Source organism: Ornithorhynchus anatinus, chromosome 11, assembly GCF_004115215.2.
Source record: "Ornithorhynchus anatinus isolate Pmale09 chromosome 11, mOrnAna1.pri.v4, whole genome shotgun sequence".
NCBI classification, from domain to species: domain Eukaryota; kingdom Metazoa; phylum Chordata; class Mammalia; order Monotremata; family Ornithorhynchidae; genus Ornithorhynchus; species Ornithorhynchus anatinus.
In genome coordinates this window covers 32,853,704-32,879,130 of record NC_041738.1, presented here as the reverse complement: position 1 = coordinate 32,879,130, position 25,427 = coordinate 32,853,704, and the positions used below count along the sequence as shown (strand labels likewise).

The following is a 25,427-nucleotide window of genomic DNA, read 5'->3' as shown; positions in this document are numbered from 1 at the left end:
CTGAGCATTTTGGACTTAGCCACTCAACTGGGGAAGGTGAGATATTTGTGGGTGTAACTTCGCTGCCCTCGCTACTGCTGCTCCAACCCATCTGGGGAATAAAATCAACCGTTTCCTTGTTTGTACCTGCCTGAACTCGTGCTTTTTCAGTTCATGCTCCACTTGGGCAGCACTTGAACAAGAGACCTTGCCCGCCACCCTCTTCAGGGGAAATCAGTCTCTCATTTCATAGCTGGGACCGTGATGACTCCTGCCAGGCGGTTGCTGTTTTCTCTGCTGCTGTCTGCTTCCCTCACAGCTTTCACTGCGCAGGGTAAGATAAGATACTTTTTCCTGACGACCAGACTGGGGTCATAGAACAAATTATGGCCCGGAAACTGATGAGGCCCTGAAATCAACTTCTTTGTATTTTCATGTGTATTTTCTCCAGTCTGCTTATATTATATCTCCCCTGGAACTTAGAATGGGGCTTGGCAAATAGTTAAGTGCTTAAGAAATACCACTGTTGTTATCATCGTCGTGATTGATATGGCTTCAACAGAGAGGAAGTGGGTGTATTTATTAACATTTTAAAGATCTGTGGAGTCTGACAGTTTGGGAAAATCTTTAGCTCTCTGTTACCTGCCTACTGATTTCCTGCTTAATTAGGTCTAAGCTGAGGCTCAGAACTAACCTAGGAAAGCACTTTTGAAATGAGTCAGGTCCTCCTTAAAATCAATGGAGCAACAAAGAACTCCTGCACCTACAATTTGGCTGCCTCTAGGTTGTAATATGAAGAGTGTAGATTGTAATAGTATAATAGGAATAATATGTGGGTGGTAATAGAGAGGCAGCATAGCCTAATGGATAGGGCATGGGTTTGGGAGGCAGAAGGACCTGGGTTTTAGTCCCAGATCTGCTTCTTGTCCTCCTTGTGACTTTGGGCAAGTCACTTAATTTCTCTGGGCCTGAGTTACCACATCTGTAAAATGGGGATAAAGACTGGGATCCTCATGTGCGACAGGGACTGTGTCCAACCTGATTATCTTGTTTCTACCCCCATGCTTAGAACAGTGGTTGGCATAGAGTAAGCACTTAACAAATACCCTAAAAAAAAGAATGAAAAGCTGAATGGCTGGTGTGGCAGGGGGAGCCTTGGACTTGAGGGTTTGTGGTAAGAGAGTGGCTGGAGCTCAGGCAGGATAATCGGGTGGCTATGGGGACAAGGCTGGCAAAATTGCAATCCAAGAAGAGGTGGTTCTTCTGCTTTTGACACCCTCTTCCACTTGCCAAAGGCCTTAGCTAGTGACTGGGGTAGAATCAGGAGTGGGAACGGGCCCAGGATCTAGGTATTTACATGGACCAGAGCCACCCAACTGGACTTCCCTTAAGCAAAAATGTCCACCTCCCCTGGGTTTTCCAGTCCCAGCCACTTAAGGCATAGTCTGAAAAACTCTACCTGCCTTGAATTTCAAGGACAGCAGCTGTGAGAATACTTAAGGGAAGTTAGGGAAAAGGTGAAGATGTGAAAGAAGACTTAATTATTGGCATATTGAGTCACTTTAATAATGCAGTATCCTCTTGGGATCTCTGAGTGGCACTCAGGAAATGGGAAAACAGAAAATAATAAGAATTGTGGTATTCGTTAAGCACTTACTATGTGCCAGGCACCATCCTAAGTGCTGGAGTGGATTCAAGCAAATCGGGTTGGACATTGTCCCTGTCCCACACCGTCTCAATGTCCATTTTACAGGTGAGGTAACTGAGGCACAGAGGAAGGGAAATGACTTGCCCAAGACCACACAGCAGACAAGTGGCAGATCAGGATTAGAACCCATGTCCTTCTGACTCCCAGGCTCATGCTCCAGCCTCTATGCAATGCTGCTTCCCATATGCTTCTGTGATGATTATGCGATCTCTAAAGTGATGGATCAGTCAATCAGTAGTATTTATCGAGTGCTTACTACCTGCAGAGCACTGTACTAAACACTTGGGAGAGTTCAACAAAACAGAGTTGGTGGGCACGTTCCCTGCCCACAGCGAGCTGACAGTCTAGAGGATGGATGGGTCCCAGCTCCAAACTTATTTCAATCCCAGACTCTCTTTCTGATCTAAGAACTTGAGACGGTAAGAAGTGCCATTCCTGCATCAGACCAATGGCCCATCAAATCTAGTATTGAGTCTCTGGCAGTGAAATTGGATGTTTGGAGGAACTATACAATTACTCGTCCTCCTGCACCTTTGTCTGTATATCTACAAACATCATAACTTCCCCTCTAATAACCCACAGTGGACTGCACAAGTTCTTGTAATAAATTACGTGTGCTAATCCATCCCGCCGTGAAAAGTGTTTCATTTTGTATGTTTGAATTACCCCTTCAAGCTCCAATAGTGTTGTGGTATTTGGTAAACAGCAATTATGTGTTTGTGTACCCCCTTCACAATTTTGTAAACTTGAATCTTGTCCCTCTCAGCCCAAGTCTTTCCAGATTGAAGAATCCTAACTCCTTCATTGTCCTCCTAAGGAAGCTCTTCCATCCTTCTGACTGCATTGGTTGCACTTCTCCAGATGTGTTCCAACTGCCCAGAAGTGCAGTGTTCCAGGTGTAGATACTCTTTGTGGCCAGGGATCACATCTACCAACTCTATTATATTGTACTTTCTCAAGCGCTTAGGATAGTGCTCTCCACACAGTAAGCGCTCAATAAATACCATTGATTGGTTGATTAACTGATTGCAGGTGAGCCATGGCTTTATAAGGGAACAACTGTGAATCTTCCCTTTGCCATGATTTTGCCCCTCTGTAATATGGGCAAGACACCTGCCACCCTTCCTATCTCAGAGGACTGAATCTAGGGTGTGGCTGGAATTCAGCCAACTCTCAATTATTACTCTCCCTGTTCTCAAGATCTTGCAGTGGTTGCCCATCCACCTCTACAACAAACAGAAATTCGTTACCATTAACTTTAAAGTCTTCAATCGCTTTGCCTCTTCGTACCTTATCTTTCTGATTTCCTAGTTCAACTTCACTCCTCTAATGCCAACCTATTTACTGTACCTCGATCTTATCTATCTGACCGCCAACCCCTCACTAACATCCTTCTGGAGCCCTGGAACTCCCACCTTCTTCATATCTGACAAGCGATCACTCTCCCCTACTTCAGAGCCTTAATAAAAGCACATCTCCTCCAAGAGGCTTTCCTCAACTACGTCCTCATTTCCTCTTCTCCCACTCTCTTCTGTGTCGCCCTTGCACTGGGATGCACAGAGTATTCACAATGGTCTTCTGCCATAATCCATAACCTTTCTAACGGTTCTTCCGTTACTGTTGCTATGGTCTCTATCCCTCTAGCTGCTGGTCTACCTCTTCCATGTTTTCCCTGGACTTTTCCTAGCATTAGAATCTTCTCCAGAGAATTAGTCCTCCTGATTAAGTGTCCAAAATATGCTAATCTAAGTCAACTCATTTGCCCTTCCAAAGACCACTTTGGCTAAATTTGCTCCAAAATCCATTCGTTTGTCTTTTGGGCAGTCCATGGTATTCGCAAAAGCCTTCTCCAACACCACACTTCAAAAGAACTGATGTTCTTTCTACCTTGTTTTTTCACTGTCTAGCTTTCGGATCCATACGCTGTCACTGGAAAGGCCATAGAATTGACTATTTGTATTTTTGTGGCAATTGTTACATCAGCATATTTCATGACTTTTTCCAGGCTCTTCATAGCAAGTCTTCCTAACATTAATCTTCGGCATACTTCTTGACTACTAATTCCTTTATTATTGTTTATCGATTCCAGGAGAGAAAAACTGTCAACTATTTCTATCTTCTCTCCATCCATTACAAATGCATTAAAACTTCCAGTTGTCATGATCTTTGTTTTCTTGACATTCAAATGTAGGCCCATCTTTTTCTTTTGTTACTTAAATTTTAATAATAATAATAATAATAATGTTGGTATTTGTTAAGCGCTTACTATGTGCAGAGCACTGTTCTAAGCGCTGGGGTAGATGCAGAGTAACCAGGTTGTCCCACGTGAGGCTCACAGTTAATCCCCATTTTACAGATGAGGTAACTGAGGCACAGAGAAGTTAAGTGACTTGCCCACAGTCACACAGCTACAAGTGGCAGAGCCAGGATTTGAACCCATGACCTCTGACTCCCAAGCCCGGGTTCTTTCCACTGAGCCATGCTGCTTCTCTTAATAAGGCCTTGAAATCTTCTTCTCTTTCTGCTAGTAGGCTAGTATCATCAGCATAATAAGCTTGTTTATATTCTTTACTCCAGTCTTTACTACCCGTTCATCTTCATCCAATCTGGCTTCACTCACTATGCATTCAGTATAAAGGATGAACAGATAAGGTGATAAGATACATCTTTGTCTTACACCCTTACTAATGGGAAATCAATCTAGGGTTCTAAAATTCAAATTACAGAAACATATCAAAAGCACAAGCAAAGAGGCTCAGAAGAATAAATAGAAAGATTTTGCACTCCAGAAAAACTTGAACTAATAGGAAATCACTTGTTTTCTCTAAATTTCTTGCAGAACATGATGCGGAGCAACCCGTGGTGGACACCAAATATGGGAAAGTCCAAGGAAAGCGAGTCTACATCCAAGGGATTGACAAACCAATCGGAGTCTTCCTGGGAATCCCCTTTGCCAAGCCCCCCCTAGGGGAGCTGAGATTCGCTCCCCCACAACCAGCTGTGCCCTGGAACTACGTGAAGGAAGCCTTTTCTCACTCACCTATGTAAGACTTATTGACTGCCTTGTTTCCTCAGGGAATGGAGTGATAGGTACTGGAGGAGAAAGAGGAAGGGATGAAGGGAGGAAAGGAGAGGAAAGAAAAATTGTAAATATTTTTCTATCGTCTGCCTTGTTTGTAAGCAGCTTTTTAAGGAGGAAAACTGCCACTTTGTCATTCTGATCTTCCTAACCACCTAGTACCATGCACTGCATCGTAGGATGCCCAGTATATACTAATATCACTACCACTATTGATTGGGAATCCATTCTAAGCCTTAAAAATCTGTAAAGTTTGTTTCCAGGCCATGAAGCAACTTGCTTTCTGAACCCACCAAGCCAAACGGAATAAGCGATAATGATGCAATGAGCCCTGAACCTCAGAAAATGAACTTGGCATCTCCAGGGTAGAGACATTAGATTGCAGTTATAAATCAGATAAATCCCTGGGAGTCTACTGTTTGGCCAAAGACAAATGCCCTTGGCCTCTCCTGGCTGTTTGTGGCTCATGCAAATGCCTCGGCAAGTCACCAGTCATTCTGATCAGGTTTTGTGCATTTTTGGCCCTTTATCCTCATGGTTCCCAAATGCGTCATCCTTAAAAATCTTCATCTTGCGTTTCCAAGGCCCTCCCTCCCATCCTCCAGGCTCCGAGCCACCAGAGTGCAGAGCGCCGAACCCTTCCTAGACTCTACAAACCAGTTTTGCCATCCCTCTGGCTGCCAGCCCTTAATACCCTTATGTGGGAATTCTACTTTGAACTCAGTCCTGACCTGAAGACTCTCTACCCATACCTAACCCCAAAGTCTCCTCAAATGGCTCACCTTATAAATTGGCTGCGGGTACCCATGGGAAACCCCACATCTCTAAAGTGGGTCAGGTAGCAGGCACCCTCCCCTGCCTGGTTCCTTCTCCTAGTTCTTAGGTAGCTGCCCTATCCGCCCTGGAGCTCTCTCCTTGGGATATAGAGGAAAGGCCGGATGGGGCAGTCACGTAGGTGAGAAAAAAGGGAGACTAAGCTGGAAAAGACCAGGAAGGCCTCGGGAAGGGCCAAACAGTCGTGGCTGCAGTTTTCCTGGGAATATGGCAGTAGTGGCATCGGCAGATACCCAGTTCCTCAGTGGAACATCTCCTGACTGGACCCTCCCCTCCATCCTGACAGTCGTGGCCTGGCCGGACTCCCAACATTTCTCTGGATAGCCATGGGTCAGGTCGGTTCAGTTGTGCGCGTTAGGGTCCTTAGCCAAACTCTCCAGAAACCCTTCAGCACATCCCTTCTGCACCACTACCGATCTCTTCCTAACATATATGTCCTCTTTCTTTTCATTAGCTCTTATTCCTGTCGTTTGTACCAATCAAATAATCAGTGGTATTTATTAAGCTCTTACTGTGTGCAGACCACAGTACTAACTGCTTGGGAGAGTACAGGATGACAGAATGGGTAGATGTGTTCCTCGCCCACATGGAGCTCACAGTCTAGTCACACCTTTGTTTGTGTTTGTATATTATTGTCTCATTTCCCCCTTTAGGAGAAAACACCTTTTGTTCAGAGACCCCATCTTGCCCTTCCTCTGTCTCTCCCCACAGTTGATTCTCAGTAAAAATTACTGGCAGACTGAAGAAAGGGAGGTGGTGATGGTGGTGGTGGTGGGAGATGTGACTGAAAAGGCCAGTGTGAGAGGTGTATCCCAACTTCTAACACCCTTGTTTCTAAACTCAGGGGGATTTGACCCTTCTATAAAATTGGAGAGGGAAATGTCATCCTGAGATGAAAAACCTAACCATGCATATCAAAAAGCAACTTCATCATGATGAATGTAAGAATCCAGGATGGATATCCCCAATCTCTGGACAGTCAATAGTGATTCTTGTCTCTTTTTCATCAATTCAGGTGCATTCAGGAGCAAATTGAACACCAACTGCCCTCAGATCATTTCGTAGCTGAAAAACAAGATATCTCCCTCACATTTTCAGAAGACTGCTTGTACCTCAATATTTACACTCCATCTGACCTGACGAAGAGCACCAAGTTCCCGGTAAGACAAAAGTTTGCTATCTCCCTGTCATTCCTCTATCAACTAATTGTCCTGTAATTTAATTGTTATACCTTGAGCAGGGGAACAAAGGGCTATAAATCTGTTGCCAATCCTGAAAAACAGGAGTGTGACTCCTCTCTCTGTCTTGATGCTGGGTGCCCTGATATTAGGGAAGCCCCCAATTCTTGGGCCTGCGTTTTTCCAGTTAAAAAATGGAGACATTGATACTGAGAATAATTACTTTTTGGAGAAATTAGAAAGTCACTATTTTCTTATAAATTGAAAAGATTGCTCTAATAATAATAATGTTGGTATTTGTTAAGCGCTTACTATGTGCCAAGCACTGTTCTAAGCACTGGGTTAGATACAAGGTAATCAGGTTGTCCCACATAGGGCTCACAGCCTTCATCCCCATTTTACAGATGAGGTCACTGAGGCACAGAGAAGTTAAGTGACTTGCCCAAGGTCACACAGCTGACAAGCGGCAGAGCCGGGATTAGAACCCATGACCTCTCACTCCCAAGCTTGTGCTCTTTCCACTAAGCCATGCTGCTCTGTGCTCATTACTATTGCTTTAAGTGCTTACTATGGGCCAATCACCATACGAAGCCCTGGAGTAAATACACAGAAATATGACTTACCCAGGTACTTGAACTACGGCAGGCCAGCAATCCAAGTGAAGAGAGGGCCAACACCTAGAACAATAAGAATGTAATCTAACCACAAAAAAAAAAACCGGTTAAAATTCAACCATCAAAAATATGAACAGGAAACTATATCAGTGAAACAGTCCTGGGAGGGGTTGATCTTTAGGAGTCCACCACTCCAGGCAAACATCCTTGAGGAGACACCAGCGCTTAGAACAGTGCTCAGTGCTTAGAATAGTGCTTGGCACATAATAAGTGCTTAACAAATACCATAATTATTATCCTTCTCAACGTTCAGACTGGGGTGAGGCAGTTTCTGCCCTAGTTGCTCTCCTGGGGGGGTGAGGTTTGTGTCAGTGGGGGAGGAGGAAGGTGGGCCGAGGGACATGGAGAGCTTAAGTCACTTGAGTCTCAGTTTCTCAGTTCCAGTGTTTCACATTTAACCCCAATCCATGATGAAATAGGAGCTTTCTCTCTTCCTTGTACGCACAACCTGAGAGACAAACTGGAACTCTTCAGAGTATGCTTAAGCCCAACCCTTTACACTACAACTACGACTGCATGAGTCACACTTAACACTCTAATAATTATAAACGTGGTATTTGTTAAACGCTTACCATATCCCCGGCACTGTACTAAGCCTTGAGATGGATACAAGCAAATCGGGTTGGACAGAGTCTGCATGGGGCCCTCACAGTCTTAATCCCCATTTTACAGATGAGGTAACTGAGGCCCAGAGAAGTGAGGCGACCTGCCCGAGGTCACTCAGCAGACAAATGGTGGAACCGAGATTAGAACCCAGCCCCCCTGACTCCCAGGCCTGAGCTCTATGAACTAAGCTGGCAAAGCTATTGGAATTCGGCACCATTTGAGAGGTCACATTTTCACATTTTCCCAGAGGCGGTGACCAAGAAGACTGTTTCTTCTCTGTGCAGGTGATGGTGTGGATCCATGGAGGGGGTTTAGTGGTGGGTGGAGCTTCAACCTATGATGGCTCAGCGTTAGCAGCCTTTGAGAACGTGGTGGTGGTGACCATTCAGTACCGGCTGGGCATCTTTGGATTCTTCAGGTAAACCCTTTGATCATTTAAGCCAAGTGAGTTCATGCTTTTTGAGCATCCTTAGAGGGTTGAGGTAGGGCTCCACACTAGGAGCTATATATATATATATATATATATTAAGCTCTTTCTTAATAGTAGAAAACTTGAAATCGTCTTTAAAACTAAACTCTCTGACTACCTACAAGGGTCGCTTTCCAGAATGGAGAATGCTGAATGTCTCCATGTGAGGTAAGGGAGTCCGTAGAAGTTGATGGACAAAAGAGACAGTCAAGCATGCATTCCCCTGCATTTGGGACATAAGATTTGCCTAGTTGGGAGGGGTGAAGCCAAGAGACAGCAATGTGGACAAGAAAGTGGTGAGTGTGATTTATTTGTGTCTGGTTAAGCTGTTCCACATTTGTTTTTCAACACCAACATTTGTTTTTCGACACCGCCAATATTCCTGCTCAGGTGCAGGTTGGTCCCATCCCTTGGTTTCAGTGTTCCCACGTCTCTAGACTGTCTGCTCGTTAAGGGCGGGGATCACATCCACTAATTCTGTTTCATCGTAGTCTCCCAAATATTTACTCTGCACATAGTAAGTGCTCAATAAATACCATGGATTGATTAATACCATTTGCCCTGAAGTACCAGGCCGCTGTCTGCATCCTTCCTTCTGCCCTGACTTTCAGCACTGGAGACGAACATGCTCAAGGGAACTGGGGCTACTTGGACCAAGTGGCAGCCTTGCAGTGGGTCCAGGAGAACATCGCCAATTTTGGAGGAGACCCAGGGTTGGTGACCATCTTTGGGGAGTCTGCCGGAGCTGTCAGCGTTTCTGCTCTTGTAAGTTTTCAGTGCCCAACAATTTAGAAAATGTCTGCTCACCTCTGAGCATTTTCACAGAAATTAGCCAGGTCTCAGTCATGCAGACAGGACTCGAAGGTGGAAAAGAACAGCTTTTGTCTGTTTTGGACGTCAACCAAATAGCACCACGGCATTTTGGAAATAGCCAATCTACAACTCATCCAGGGCAAGTAAAAATGTGAATGCCTGAGGTAATTCATTTTGCTGCCACTAACTCTCTGTGAGGGAGGACAGTCTGATAAGGGTCTAGTGAGAGTTGGAAATTGTTAATGATTATGTCCAAGGCTACTCTGAGTGGATATAAACTGCGGTGACCAAACTGCAGTCTTTGTCCTAGACTCACACGTCTCTTTCTTTCCATAATTCCCCAGGTCGTTTCTCCTCTGGCCAAGAACCTCTTCCACCGGGCTATTTCCGAGAGTGGCTCCGTCCTCACCCATGTTATGTTCAACTCTAACATTAAACCAGTAGCAAAAGTAGGTTCCCTGAGTTTGAATCACTTGAGAATCCTTTTTGCTTTTTCTATCTTCTAGGATCCATCCTCCGGATTATTAACCATAACAGACCTGTTTAGTTCTACTCCCGAACCTAGTAAGACGTAGAGGCAGATGCCTAAGACTGGGAATTAGGAGTTCTGGGCTGTAGTCCCAGCTCTGCCTTTGGCCTGCTGCGTGTGACCTTGGGCAAGTCACTTTACCTCCCTGAGCTTCAGTTTTTATGTCTTTAAAATGGGAAAAAGATACCAGCTCTCCTAAATTGTGATTCTCTTTGTGGGACAGGAATTGAGACTAATCTGATCATCTTGTTTCTTCCCCAGAGTTTAGCAGAGTCCTTCATAGTAATCACTTAATAAATACCATTAAGAAGGAGACTATGTACACTCAGTTCTGCCAAAGCATGTGTTTCTAGTTTACATTTTGGCTAGAAAATGACAGCAGAATTAGGGAACATTCTCCTGACAATGCTAGCCTGTCTCAAAAAAGTGCAGTGCATGGTTGGAAGAAATGTATGTGTGATCGTGCAAAGCATCAATTATGGTGAATATGAATTTTCCTTAACATGGAAATTCTGGTCCCTTAACAGAACTGGGCTCCCTATATAAATACAATTGGGCATACCTGTCCAGTACATGGAGAATGTTAACTTTAGAAAATAGCCCTTAACCTCTTCAGGCCTGGAGACCTATATTTAGGATGCTATTGGGGTATTATTAATTTTGAAGAGCAAGTGCACCCTTATGCTTCAGGGTACAGACTTGAAGGCTTCTGAAAGTCTATTTTGGGGCACCAAAAAATATGTGTTTGGCTATAGAGTCTACAGAGGCCAACCTGAAGAATGAATCAAATGTGGCAGGTTACAATCGATGGTCGTTAATTGCAGAAAATGGCCACCCTCACTGGATGTAAAACCACCACATCGGCATCCATGGTTCACTGTCTGCGGCAGCGGACGGAGGAGGAGATCCTGGAAACCACGAGGAAGATGGTAGGCAAAACAGTTCCCAACCACTATTTTGATGGATTTTCATTAGGTGGGATCACTTGAGACTTTTATCTGACCCAGCTTCAGACTAGGGAGCTCTGTGGAATGATAAACATTTCCTGGGCAAGGAGTGGCTTCTATAGCACAGGTGGCTGGACATGACATTGCTTTTTAATAAGAGTGTGTTCACAGCAAGCCCCTCCCCTGACCCCCAGTTCACTCTGGTTACTTTAGAGACACACACCCCCCAACCATCCAAATAAAAGGGACTTTGTTTTCTTCCTAGAGAAGATGTAATAGTACTTTAACACATGAAGAACTAAATGGGAAGATTTCAGAAAGCTGGGGCGAGATTGACCTTCCTAGGTCATGGAGAAGACCCCAAGTCACTTGTAGTGAAAACTGGAAAAAAACCCACAGCTTTGGGTAATCCTTTAGGGAGAGTTGGGTTACCTAAACCCCAGCTGGCTCTTTCAGCCGTAAAATGGGGTGTCCACTTATGGGTACATTCTAGACCCATTTGCAAGTTATCTGTGACAGGGATTCAGGGCTGCCCTCAGCCAGGAGTGTGGGGTGAGTCAAATCAAAGTGCTCTGTTACCTCCAAATGTGGATCTTGCCTCCAGTGCTTCCATCCTAGGGGACGTAGTTCAAAATCAGGTTCATTTCAAAGAATTTTGGCTGTGGGGGCCCCTCCTCCCACTTCCGGCTGAAGCCCCTAAGAAGGTGGAAAAGAGTCAGTCTCCGATGACTCTAGGTGATTTGATCTGGAATAGGAGTGATCCCCACCTTGCTGTGACAGCCTTCCACTCCTGTTCTAACCGGTTTTGGTGCAGATGGGGGGAAGGTAGCAAGGCCTAGCAGAAAGACCACAGTCCTGGAGACTGAGGACCTGGGTTCTAATCCCGACTCGGCCACTTTCCTGCCACGTGTGACCTGGGACAAGTCATTTAACTTTTCTCTGTTTCCTCATCTGTAAAAGGGGGACTTCGTATCTGTTCTCCCTCCTACTTAGATTGTGAGCTCTATATGGGACAGGGATGGCATCCAATCTGATCATCTTGTATCTACCCCACTGCTTAGTACAGTGCTTGACACATAGTAAGCACTTAACAAATACCATCGAGAAAAACACAAAAGTGGAGGGGGAGAAAACTGGGGGAGGAGAGCCACTGACCCCTGCGATTGAACCAAATCTGGCAGGTAGGGGAAGAAAATCATGCCTGTGGCCAGGAACTTCTCTCATCCACTCTTGGTTTTGTTTTGTATGGCAGGATTTATTCAAAATAGACTTACAGGGAGACCCCACGAAGGTAAGTTTGCAGGCTTCTCAATTACAGGTTTGAGCTCCAGCTGCTTCCAGTTGCAGTTAACTCATTCATTCGTTCAATTGTATTTATTGAGTACTGTGTGCAGAGCACTGTTCTAAAGTTCAGTAAAGGCGGGAAAGGTACGTGCCCACCTCTTCTGTTTCGTTCTCTGTCCCTGCACACCAGCGCCCTTCACTCCCAGAGGCTATTGGCTCCATAAAACTCAGCCCCTTCAGACCCCTTAGCAGGGGGAGGCTCTCCAATGCCTCCTTGCTGATCCTGGCATGGCTGATTCACACCAACCTATGGCATGTGGAGTGAATTAACAGACCACCTGGTCGGAAGGACAATATGCCTTCTCCTCAGGAAATGAACCAGGCACTGCCCAAGAACCTATAATCAACTAGTTAACACCCCCCCCCCCCCAACTTTGACTGCCTGCCTCATGCTACTATTACTCCATAACCAATGTATGTTGCTCAGAGTAAACGAAATAGAAGGCCACTGACTACTTTTGTTTGACTTAATGATTGATCAACTCTGTGCAGAACCCTACTCTCTGTTTGTTGAGGTTCCAGATCTATTCCTCTCAGGTTCAGTGCAGAGCAAACATTTTTTTCCCACCAGATAACAGCCATGGCAAATTAGCGGCCCCTTAGTTTGCCAGGCCACTGACCAGACTCTCCCCATGATTTCAGGCAGAGAAGACTGTTTAGAAAACCAGTCAATCACTCTGTCCTACTGACTGAGTGCTTACTGTTTGCAGGGCACTGAACTAAGCGATTGGGAGAGTACAACACAACAATATAACAGACAGGTTCCAGGCCCACAAACATCCAGTCAGTAACACTTCACTAGCAAATCACTGTGCCTGTCTGAACAATTCCACCTACTCTTCATTATCATCATCCTTTAGACTGCAAGCTCACTGTGGGCAGGGTACGTGTCTAACAACTCAGTTGTATTCTACTCTCCCCAGTGCTTGGTACAGTGCTCTGTACACAATAAGTGCTCAGTAAACACTGTTGGATGACCATCATCATCAAGAGACGTAATTGAGCATCTATGGGGAATGGGACTCGGGTGACTTATGTAACAGAGGGAGGTGGAGCAGGGTGTCAATTTCAGGTAATGAAGAAACAGGTTTTCCTAAAAGCCTGGAATCTGTGCATGTTGAGAGGTTATCTGAGTGAACAGCATTGTTTGCTGCCCTGCAGACACTGTCTGAGTGGGGAAAAATGAGGTGAGAGATCTCAGGAGACCAGGGAAGTGCTTCCTTTCAGCAGCCTAAAAAAACCTTCAATTCCAACTCTCCATCACCTTCCTCTTTCCAGGGAATCCTAGGATTGTGTCAGTATTTGGCAATAAGTGAGCAGCAGTTGAGTAGCTGAATAACTCATGTGTCTATCCCAGTGCTTAGAACAGTGCTTGACACATAGTTAACACTTAAATACCATAATAATAGTAATAATAGTAATACTAATAATATGCCAGAGTCGGGATGCCTGAATCGGTGTCTTTGTGTCTTTGTCTTCATATATGTCACTCTGAATCCATGTGTGTCTGAGGGGATGGCCAATATCAAATAAAAATCGCTGCTTGTCCTTAAAGTCTCCTTCCCCTTGGATGGAAAGAAGAGAAAGGTCGTTAAACACTAGAGCCATTCTCCAGTCTTTGCCCCAAATCTTGCAGTTTCTGTCTCAGGGATTGGGGATGGGGCAGGGGTGGGGGTAGGGGTGGGAGTGGGAGGCATGATGGATAAATAGAAAGTGACTCTGCTCTTTACCTCCAGAGCACCCTATTTGTGGCTGCAGTTGTGGATGGAGTATTTTTCCCCAAGAGTCCTGAAGAGCTACTGGCTGAAAAGAAATTCAATCCTGTACCCTATATCATCGGAATAAATAATCATGAATTTGGCTGGATACTTCCAACTGTGAGAGAATTTTCATTTCTTACGTTTAATACGGTGTTCTGCCCCCAGTAAGTGCTCAATAAATACTACTGAAGCAATGTGGGCTTCTTGTCCAAGTATAATAATAATAGGAACTATTATTATTATTACGGTATTTGTTAAGCATTTACTATGTACAAGGCACTGTACTGCGCGAGGCACTGGGGTTGATACAAGGTAATCGGGTTGGACACAGTCCCTGTCTCACATAGGGCTTACAATCTTAAACCCCATTTTATAGATGAGGTAACTGAGGCACAGAAAAATTGTTTCTTGCCCATGGTCACAGAGCAGACAAGTGGTGGTCAGATTAGAACAAAGTTCCTCTGATTCCCGGGTCCATGCGTTATCCACTAGGCCATGCAGCTGCTCTATTGGGCTGTAAGCTCACCGTGGGCAGGGAACATGTCTACCAACTCCGTTGTACTCTCCCAAGCATTTAGTACAGTGCTCTGCAATCAATCAATCAGTGGTATTTATTGAGCACTTACTATGTGCAGAGCACTGTACTAAGTGCTTGGGAGAGTACAATACCATAGAATTATCAGACACATTCCCTGCCCATCATGAGTTTACAATCCAGAGGGGGAGACAGACATTAACATGGATAAATAATTTATAATACTTAATTTAAAGATATGTACTCAAGTGCTTTGGGGTTGGGGTGAATATCAAATGTCTGCACACGGTAAGTACTCAGTAAATACCATTGATTGATTGCTTGATCAATTAGGAACTTTTCCCTAGATGACTAAATCCATGTAAGCCCTCTAGTCTGTAAACTCCATGTGGGCAGGGAATATATCTATTTATGGTTATTTTGTACTTTCCCAAGTGTCTTAGTACAATGTTCTGCACACAGTAAGCGCTCAGTAAATACAGTTGAATGAATGGTGTCCAGCCAATGATGATCCTCACTCTCATGTTTTGTCTGTGTGAATCCGAGATCTTAACAGCTTTTAGAACAATTTCATTACAGTCTTGGGAACGCTGTTATTTTCACGATCTGTCAGCTTTCATTGTTCTGCCAGGAAATTTTTTTAAAGTCCAGATGAACCTAATTTATTAGAAAATCTTGTTCCTTCATGTAAGATGAAAGTAAAAAAAAAAAATACCACTCTAATTCTCGGTGTTAGGATGTTATTTTTGGTTTCTAATTTTTTTTTCAATTTGATTTTTCTCTCCAGTTGATGCAATATCCTCTCTCTGAGAACAAGCTAGACCGAGACACTGTAGCTTCATTACTGTGGAGTTCATTCCCCGTCACGGTGAGGATGTGGTTCTGATCCAGTCTCATAACATACTAAGACACCTCTCTGGGGATAATAATAATTATGGTATTTGTTAAGCACTTACTACGTGCCAGATACTGAACTAGGCACCGGGGTGGCTACAAGCAAATCTTATTAGACAAAGTCCCTGACCCACGTGGGGCTCACAGTCTCAATCCCCATTTGGCAGATGAGGTAACTGAGGCTCAGAGAAGTGAAGTGACTTGCCCAAGGTCACCCAGCAGACAAGTTGTGGAGCCAGGATTAGATCCCATGACTTTCTGACTCCCAGGCCCTTGCTCTGTCCGCTACACCATACTGTTTCTCTATGTCCTTCAGCCTCCAGGGTCTTTCACTTATTAATCTTTTTCTCACTATGTTATCAAACTAGCTGTGAGCTGACAGTGCCTTTAACCCCTCCAGACCCAAGCCAGTACCCAGACCACTGTCCTAAATTGGGAGAGGTTAAAACTTCAACCTTCATTAAATCTGGAGTGAGGGCAAGTAAAAGAAACTGAGACAAGCGCTGAAAAACAGAAGGAAACAGAAAGAAGAGCATGAGCCAAGAAATAGACAATCAAGAGTGACAAGCACACGTACTCAACCCAGGCAGACAGCACAAGTGTGCACACAAACACAGAGCAGTAGTGGCTCGAGAAAGAAGAGAAACTACCTGATGTCATAAACCCAGCAGGCCGGCAGATAGCCAGAAACTGCTGTGGTACCTGATTTTGTCATCTGCCACTGCTGCCCTACTCCACGGTATGTTCCCGACTTCCAGCCACCTCTCAGGTGGTGAGACCAGGGAGCAAACTTGGTGGTGGTCCTTCCTAATGCAGGTCAACTGGTCACTGTGATGGCAGAAGGTTTGAAAGAAATGCAGACATTTAGAATCTGTGGGGCCACTTCCAGCCATGAAGAGAGGACAGATTTTCATGAGATTTTTCTTGCATGAGAGATTTCTTTTTGGGAAATATGAAAAATTCTTTTTTGCTAGAGAATGGATTTCCTCTGTGCTCTCCATATCTGGTAGAATTCACTCTTATCTAAGGAAATCGCCTGAAATTGATCCTGAATAGGGAAGGGGGGAATTCATTCATTCATTCAATAGTATTTATTGAGCGCTTACTATGTGCAGAGCACTGTACTAAGCGCTTGGAATGAACAGGTCGGCAACAGATACAGTCCCTGCCGTTTGACGGGCTTACAGTCTAATCGGGGGAGACGGACAGACAAGAACAATGGCAATAAATAGAGGCAAGGGGAAGAACATCTCGTAAAAACAATGGCAACTAAATAGAATCAAGGCAATGTACAATTCATTAACAAATAGGGTAATGGAAATATATACAGTTGAGCGGATGAGTACAGTGCTGAGGGGATGGGAAGGGAGAGGGGGAGGAGCAGAGGGAAAGGGGGAAAAGAGGGTTTAGCTGCGGGGGAAGCACGCTATACTCTATTGTTCATTTTCCTGGAATGACTTCTTCCCTGATCAAACCAGAACATCTCTAAGGACCGTGTGCCTGCTGTAGTTGAGGGATATCTTGGAGTCACAGATGACCCTGCCAGAAATAAACTCCTGTTCCTCGACATGATGGGAGACCTGATGTTTGGAATCCCGTCTGTTCGAACAGCCCGTTTCCACAGAGGTGAGTGCCTGGCTAACATTTGGGAGAAGAACGTTTGCAAACTCGGGCCAACCCTAGCTCTTCCACTTAAGGAAGAGGCAAAGCTGAGTTCTTTTATTTGATCTCCATAATAAGGGTGTTACCTTCAGACTGAACATAAAACTGAACATCGGTTTAAACATGAATCAGGCTCATGATCTCCTCCAAATCTCTGTCTGGTTTTCAAGCTCATATATCTGGAGTTTAAGGAGAGGTAACTGTATTCCTGCTCCTTAAATGCAAACTTTTCCTTCTGAGTGCACTTGAGGAGTGGAAGGGACTTCTAGGGAGCATGGCTGCTAAAGCCAAAATCCCTTCCTCCCATGTCCCGCTGAAGGTGTAGAAAGATCCCAGCAGGGAAAAAAGAAGCCCCAAGCTGGTTCTGGAGTCAGCAGGTGTTTAATGTCAATCCATCAATCATTTATTGAATTATTTATTGTGGGCAGAGCTGTACTAAGTGCTTGGGAGAGAATAATATAAAAGAGTTGATAGACTTGTTCCTTATCCACAGTGAGTTTGCAGTCTGGAGCAGAAGCAGACATTAATATAAATAAGTTGCAGATATGTACATAAATGCTGTGGGGCCGAAGATGGGGTGAATTATTAATAATAAGAATAACTGAGGTATTCTTTAGACTGTGAACTCCTTGTGGGCAGGGAATATGATGTTATATTGTACTCTCCCAAATGCTTAGTCCAGTCCTTTGCGCAGAGTAAGTGCTCAATAAATATGATTATTATTAATAATAATAATGGTATTTGCTAAGCCCTTATTATGTGCCAGGCACTGAACTGAGCACTGGGGTAGATACAAACACATTGGGTTGGAGACAGTCCCTGAACCACATGGGACTTATAGTCTCAATCCCCATTTTACAGATGAGATCCCCAGTTTACAGATGGGAACGACGAGCAAAGATCCAAGTTCAAGGACAGTGTAAAAAAGAGAGGGAATAGGGGAAATGAGGGCTTAGTCGGGGAAGGCCTCTTGGAAGAGTTGTGATTTTAATAAGGCTTTGAAGGTGGGGAGAGTGATGGTCTTTCAGATATAAAAGGGGAGGGAGACCAGAGGCAGGATGTGGGCCAGAGGTTGGCAACAATATAGATGAGATTGAGGTACAGTGAGTAAGTTGGCGTTAGAGGAGCCAAGTGAACATGCTGGGTGATAGTAGGAAATCAGAGTGGTGAGATAGCAGGGGACATGGTGATTGAGTGCTTTAAAGTAGTTGGTAAGGACTTTCTGTTTGATGCAGAGGTGGATGGGCAGCCACTGGAAGTTTTTGAGAAGTAGGGAAACATGGACTGATGGTTTTTATAGAAAATGATCTGGGCAGCAGAGTGAAGTATGGATATGTAATACTTAGAAAGACTTTTCCTGGGCTGGAGCACACTAGGGGTACAAGGATCCCTGCATGGGTGAGGGGAGTCTAGCTAACCCCTCGGGGCAGGCTTGATGTGACAGGAGTCCAGCCAAGCTTTCTGGCCCGACTCAGGGTAAGAGAAGCTCAGGTTTACTAAGGTCCACATTGTAAGGCAGGGCCAGGGACCTGCAACCAACCCTCATGGGGAACAGCTAGAAAAACAGAACCCCCATGATGTCACATATCCACCTCCAGTCAACTGCGAGATGACTTCAAGAGATGAGCCAGTTAACCACAGGTCTGGGTCTGCCCCCCGAAACGAGGGGTCAATGCTGATGGCTTCAGTCCCATGGCACGACCACGGAGGAGAGTTGACCCTCACCCCCTCACCTCCCTCCATGGAATAGAGTGGGAACACCAGCCCCGTTTCCCAGGTCTGTATATCAGATCCCAAAACTCTGCTCCCCTTTCACTTTGGAGCCTGAATTAACCTCCGTCTTCTTTACCGGCAGCTTCTGGCGCCCCTACCTTCATGTACGAATATCAGCATCGGCCCAGTTCCTATGGATTTAAGCCAGATTACGTCCAGGCTGACCATGCAGATGAGTTGAACTTCGTCTTCGGAGGCCCGGTTATAGGAGGTGAGGTATCCTAGCCGCGGAATCCTGGCGAAACTGCCCCGCTTTGTGCCCTCAGACTCACCCAACGCAATCCAGCACAATCTGAACACAGTGGAGGAACTCGAGCAAAGGAATTCTTTGAGTCGAATGCGAGGTCTGATTTGTCAGAATCACCTCTGTCCCTGTCAGCAGCAAATAAAGCAAATGACCCATCAGCCAGTTTCAGAGATATCCATAAATAGCCAAATCACGTTCATAGGCTTGAATCTCGGTGAGGTCTTTCTTACTTTCCTGTATGTTCACCTCCTCCGTCGGTAATTCTCACCACCCTCTCTCCTTTCTGTCTTAGTAACGATAGGTCAAGGCTAGCTAAGAATCCTATAAAAGTGTTCCTATAGACCTTCCCTGTTGCCATATTCTATGCCTCCTACGCCAACTTGAATTGTACTTTCCAATCGCTTAGTGAAGTAGTCTGCACACAGTAAGTGCTCAATAAATACGATTGAATGAATGACTGAATTCGGCCCCCAGAAATGCATTTTGGTTTATTCACACTTTTACAATTTGGGATCAGACCTGGTGAGGCTCAAGGGACAGTGTAGAGTCAGTATAGAAGTGGCAGGTTACCTGACCAAGGAGTAGAGCGACTGGAAATAAAGTCTGCTTTTTGAGTCAGTCTACAACTCATCCGGCACATTATCCTATAGGTCTGTCCTATTTCCAGGTCTTCTCCTCCGGTTGAAGGTACCTAGAATGAAGAGTAGGATCCATCATATATCTTCAGAATGAAAAATGATGAACTTTGGTTACTCAGAAGCCAGGCCTGAATGGGAAGAGTTTGTTTTGGGGTAGAGAAATCTCATTCTAGGGCTGAATTGGAATGGTGCAACCTTAGGATTAAGTTCCTATTTCCCCTCACCCCCTCCCTTGCCCAAATGACAAGAGTCGATCCCAGAATGGTGTCAGATTTCCTGGTCTCATCCTCAGGTGGTGCCTCGGTGGAAGAGAGCAAACTCAGCAGGACAATGATGAAATATTGGTCCAACTTTGCTCGGAATGGGTAAGGCTGGGGGCAGATGGGAAACTCCAGAGTATGGTGACGTGAGCTTCCATGAGACTTCCTGTCAGCACCATGATTGATGATTTCTCCTCTCAATTCTGTATCCAGAAACCCCAATGGGGAAGGGCTGGTGACCTGGCCTGCCTATGACCAGAGAGAAGAGTACCTGCAGATTGGACTCACTCAGAAGGTGGAAGAGAAACTGAAGGACAAGCAAGTGGCATTCTGGACTGAGATCATGAGGGAGGACCACTCGGGGGTGAAGAAAAGGCACACTGAGTTATAAGCTGACCAAGTCATGAGGTCAGGTGGAGCCCAGTTTGAAATGAATGTAAAATGTGTTTTTAATATCCTGGTATGGTTTGAACACCAAATTCTGAAATGGTCTTAGATCAAGGTTCCGAATCCCAAGATGGCAACTACAGTCCGGCCCATTGGCTAGTCATTGAGAGATGATCTGCCAAGAGAGGGCAGCCATGGTACCTTCAGACATTTCAAAATGCTTGGAGCCCTGAAACAGAAGCTTGGTTAATTATTCAGGCAGAGAAAAGGGGGAAAGTTAGATCATGCAATCAATAGTATTTGTTGCGAGCTTATTGTGTGCACTGTTCTAAGCACTTGGAGAAACTACAATACAATAGATATAGAACTAAATGCTTATAGTTGATTAATTATAAAAATCACAATAAAAGCACAAACTTCCATTAAGTGATGAGCAGTTTCTTATTTGTACAAAGAGGGTAGACATCAGGTCTCTGGGGCCCAAGGCTGGGTATGATATGTCTCCTCCTCCTGAATGCAAAACCTCCTCCCGGCTTGCTCACTGGACCTCATTCCCAGAGGATTCTGGAAAACATGGCTTCTGGCCCCTGGGAAATGTAAATCTTAAGCAAATGGTACTGCAGAAATAAGCTCCTTACTTACCCTTCAGCCCTCTCATCTTGATTCCCCCCATAATAATGGAGTGGTGGTGTGCTGGGAGACCTCTGCTTGGCGAGTCCGTGTCTCCCTCAGTTCCGTTTGAGCATGTCTTAGCTTTCATTACATATATAAGCTATTTGACATGGGCAGCTACGATCCTAGCAAAGAAGCATGAAGAAGAAGAGACTTAGCTTTCTGTAATAATAATCTCAGATGCAAATCGATATCCTACTTTACCAAGGCAAATCCAAATATTGAGGAAGCAGGGCCAATAAAGCAATTTTCTACAGAACAGTTGGGTTTTCGGTGTCTGGTTCGTACGGAGCATCGGATGAGCTCACAGTGGATATTTTCCTTTTCAGTGCCAGCCTCCACCTGCCTTGGCACCTGCAGGTGAACACGAGTGCAGTATGTGGGACACAGAACCTCAAAAATGCCTGGTCAGATAAGATAAAACCTGTCTTTGGAGTACAGTCCAAATAACAAAAAACATCTGCAAACACCACTGTATATAAATACCAGAGTAGGCAAGGCCCGGGATGAACTGAGAACAGAAGAAGATATTACAGAGGGAGGGCAGTCAAAACTGTGTGGGCTAGAAGAAAAAAGTTCCCTCTGTGCTCTATCGTGATGTCCTAGTTTTGCTTCAAAAGTGTCAAAAGTGTCAGCCAGGGTTTGGAGTCTGTCTATTTTATTATTATTCATAATAATAATAATGTGGTTTCTGTTGTATGCTTAGTATCTGTTGAGCACTGTTCTGAGTGCTGTGGTAGATACAAGGTGACCAGATCACCTCATCTGTAAGACTGTGAATCCTTTGTGGGACAGGGACTGCATCCAACCTGATTATCTTGTATCTTCCCCACCATTTGGTACAGTGCCTAGCACATAGTAAGCACTTAGCAAATACTATGATAAAGTCAACCAAAATCCTTCTCCCTTTTGGGGCTCAGTGAGAGTTGATCTGCCAAGAGAGTGCAGCCACTGTACCTTTGACATTTCAAGAGGCATGGACCTCTGAAACAGAAGCTTGGTTAATTGTTCAGGGAGAGAAAAGGGGGAAAGTTAGATCATGCAATAAATAGTATTTGTTGCCAGCTTATTGTGTGCACTGTTTGAAGCACTTGGGTAACTACAATGCAATAGATATAGAACTAAATGCTTATAATTAATTATAAAAATCACAAGAAAAGCACAAACTATGACCAGAGAGAAGAGTACCTGCAGATTGGACTCACTCAGAAGGTGGGAGAGAAACTGGAAGACAAGCGAGTGGCGTTCTGGACCGAGATCATGGATGGAGATGGAGAAACTGAGGCCCAGAGAAATCAAGTGACTTGTCCAAAGTCACACAGCAGACTAGTGGGGGGCCCAAGTTTAGAACCCAGGTGGTCTGACTTCCAGGCCCATGCTCATTCCACTAGCCTATGTCAGTTCTTTCTTTAAGCTTTCCTGAATGGAGAAACTCCATGAAATGTGATTCGTGTGTCATTCTACTAGACCACGCTGCTTCTTTCTTTAACCCTCCTGAAAGGAGAAACTCTGTGAAATGTGATCAGCATATAAAAGAGAAGCAGAGTGGCTCAGTGGAAAGAGCACTGGCTTGGGAGTCAGAGGTCATGAGTTCGAATCCCAGCTCTGCCACTTGTCAGCTGTGTGACTGTGGGCAAGTCACTTCACTTCTCTGGGTCTCAGTGACCTCATCTGTAAAATGGGGATGAAGACTGTGAGCCTCACATGGGACAACCTGATTACCCTGTATATCCCAGCGGTTAGAACAGTGCTCTGCACATAGTAAGCGCTTAATAAATACCAACATTATTAAAACCATTGGAAAATATCCAGTAATATAGGCAAATTGTTTCACACCACAAGCTAGTCAACATTATTCTCTCACACAGGCTATACTTCTGCTCCAAGGTGTCAGAATCCTTGAGGGACATGCTGGAGGTTTGGGATGCTAATTCCACTTTTGATTAACATTTTCAGTTGCAGCAACTTCTAGGACAACTGGCTGATGGAGTCTAGGCTGTTACCAGTACTGGAACTTTCTGCAGGTTGTAAAAGAAAGAACGCTGAGGCGCACCTCCTCCAAACTGTAAGAGCTCTGCTCGACTTGCTAATTGGATCCCATTCACTGAAGCAGAAGAGAAATTCAGACTTCTGGGAAGTGCAGTTTCTGGGGGTTCATGCTACCAGAATAATCGTTCCATTTCCTCTTAAGTCCCTGTGAATTCGGTTCCTCATCCAAAGGGGTCTTAAGTATCTCTACAGCCAGACTTGGGAACAGTGTCCTTTTGGCTCCTTGGGTTTTCAGCTGTGAAAGGATGCTTGAATTTCACCATCTAAATGAGAGGAGATAATAATAATAATAGCATTTAAGCGCTTACTATGTGCAAAGCACTGTTCTAAGTGCTGGAGAGGATACAAGGTGATCACGTCCCACGTGGGGCTCACGGTCTTCATCCCCATTTTACAGATGAGGTAACTGAGGCACAGAGAAGTTAAGGGACTTGCCCAAAGTCACACAGCTGACAAGCGGCTGAGCCGGGATTTGAACCCATGACCTCTGACTCCCAAGCCCGTGCTCTTTCCACTGAGCCACGCTGCTTCTCCTGGAAGATCTGGGACCTTCTTCCTTTTTCTAAGAATCACTCAAGTTCTGTTCTATTTACCCTATGAGCCCATCATTGGGATTGTCCCTATCTGTTGTCAAATTGTCCGTTCCAAGCGCTTAGTACAGTGCTCTGCACATAGTAAGCACTCAATATATACTATTGAATGAATGAATGTTCCCAAGGAAGTGGGAAACTGTATCTTGGGCTCTGATGAGGAAAGAGCCTTCATCTTCTCTCCTCCTGACAAGGACGTGGGTTCTAATCCCAGCTCTGCCGTTTGTCTGCATTGTGGCTTTGGGCAAGTCACTTCTCTGCTTATTCTGTCGTACTCTCCCAAGTGCTTAGTACAGTGCTGCACATGTAATAAGCGCTCAATAAATTGGATTGATTGGTTCTCTGTGCCTCAGTCACCTCACGGAAAATGGGGATTACAACAGGTAGCCCCATGTGGAACGTGGACCGTGTCCAACCTGATTAGTTTAAATCTACCCCAGCACTTAGCCCAGTGCTTGGCACATAGTGAGCATTTAACAAATACCACGAAAATAAAATTGTGGGAAATGACAGTGAGAGGGAAGGGGAGCAGCAAAGGAAAATGGCAGGATATACGGTTTGGGTACTGGCACTTTCTGGGTCATGATGATGAGCCAGCTTCGTGGCACGAGGCATGAGCTACTTTCAAATACAAACCAATTCCTTTTTTGACTTCTTCCTGCCCAGATCAGTGTTTTGGTGTTTGGTGCAATGGAAATGGTAGAAATGGTACTTAATAAGCGCTTAATGTACCTCGAGGTCACTAGCACGCTGGCGACCCTCCTCCCACATCTTACTGAACCAAGCAATTAGTCCAGAGTTCTGCACACAGTAGGTGCTTGAGAAATACCATCGACTGATGGATTGATTGATCGAAATCATTTAAATGCCCTATGACCTGAATGCAACTAGAAACAGTACGGTCTAGTGGATAGAGCAGAGGCCTGGGAGTCAGAAGGTCATGCATGGTTTCTAATCCCAGGTCCGCCGCTCGTCTGCTGTGTGACCTTGACCAAGTCGCTTCACTTCTCTGCGCCCCAGTGACCTCATCTGTAAAATGGGGATTAAGACTGCGAGCTCCACGTGGGACACGGACACTGTCCAACCTCATTAGCGTAGATCTACCCCAGTGCTTGATGCAGTGCCTGGCACATAGTCAACGTTTAACAAATGCCATAAGCGCTCAGTGCAGTGCTCTGCATACAGTAAGTGTTGTGAGCAGGGATTGTCTCCATTGCTGAATTGTACTTTCCAAGCGTTTAGTACAGTGCTCTGCACACAGTAAGCGTAGTGAGCAGGGATTGTCTCCGTTGCTGAATTGTACAGTCCAAGCGCTTAGTACAGTGCTCTGCACACAGTAAGTGTTGTGGGCAGTGATTGTCTCTGTTGCCGAATTGTACATTCCAAGCGTTTAGTACGGTGCTCTGCACCCAGTAAGGGCTTAATAAATACGATTGAATGAATGAAATAGGATTGAATGAATTTAAAAAAACCAATCAGCGTGGCTTAGTGGAAAGAGTGTGGGCTTGGGAGTCAGAGGTCATGGGTTCTAAGCCACTTATCAGCTGTGTGACGGTGGGCAAGTCACTTCACTCCTCTGTGCCTCAGTTCCCTCATCCGTAAAATGGGGATGAAGACTGTGAGCCCCAGATGGGACAACCTGGTCACCTTGTATCCCCCAGCGCTTAGAACAGTGCTTTGCACGTAGTAAGTGCTTAACAAATACCATCATTATTATTATTATTATTAACCGCTTAAGAAATATCATCATTATCATCATCATCAAGTGGCACGTGGCTCAGTGGAAAGAACCCGGGCTTG

General features: G+C 44.9%; 1 protein-coding gene across 1 annotated transcript; it reads left to right on the top strand.

Annotated features, from left to right (window-relative positions):
• Window positions 1–20,742, top strand: LOC100079348 (carboxylesterase 1D-like). The gene is made up of 14 exons (XM_001510275.5): window positions 1–313; window positions 4,527–4,731; window positions 6,616–6,760; window positions 8,343–8,476; window positions 9,139–9,292; window positions 9,685–9,789; window positions 10,694–10,798; window positions 12,069–12,107; window positions 13,897–14,037; window positions 15,243–15,323; window positions 16,828–16,975; window positions 18,867–18,995; window positions 19,962–20,034; window positions 20,143–20,742. Exons 1-14 carry the CDS (start codon window positions 244–246, stop codon window positions 20,318–20,320), a joined length of 1,707 nt encoding a protein of 568 aa, XP_001510325.2. The 5' UTR covers window positions 1–243; the 3' UTR covers window positions 20,321–20,742.
• Window positions 20,743–25,427: the final 4,685 nt, after the last annotated feature.

What these genes read in the sequence shown, in the direction of transcription:
- LOC100079348 (XM_001510275.5), top strand. Translation starts at nt 244, where the DNA reads ATGACTCCTGCCAGGCGGTTGCTGTTTTCTCTGCTGCTGTCTGCTTCC. An exon ending in CTGTCAGCGTTTCTGCTCTT is followed by an intron (nt 9,293 to 9,684) that starts GTAAGTTTTCAG and finishes ATAATTCCCCAG; the next exon opens with GTCGTTTCTCCTCTGGCCAA. An exon ending in TTGGCTGGATACTTCCAACT is followed by an intron (nt 14,038 to 15,242) that starts GTGAGAGAATTT and finishes TTTTCTCTCCAG; the next exon opens with TTGATGCAATATCCTCTCTC.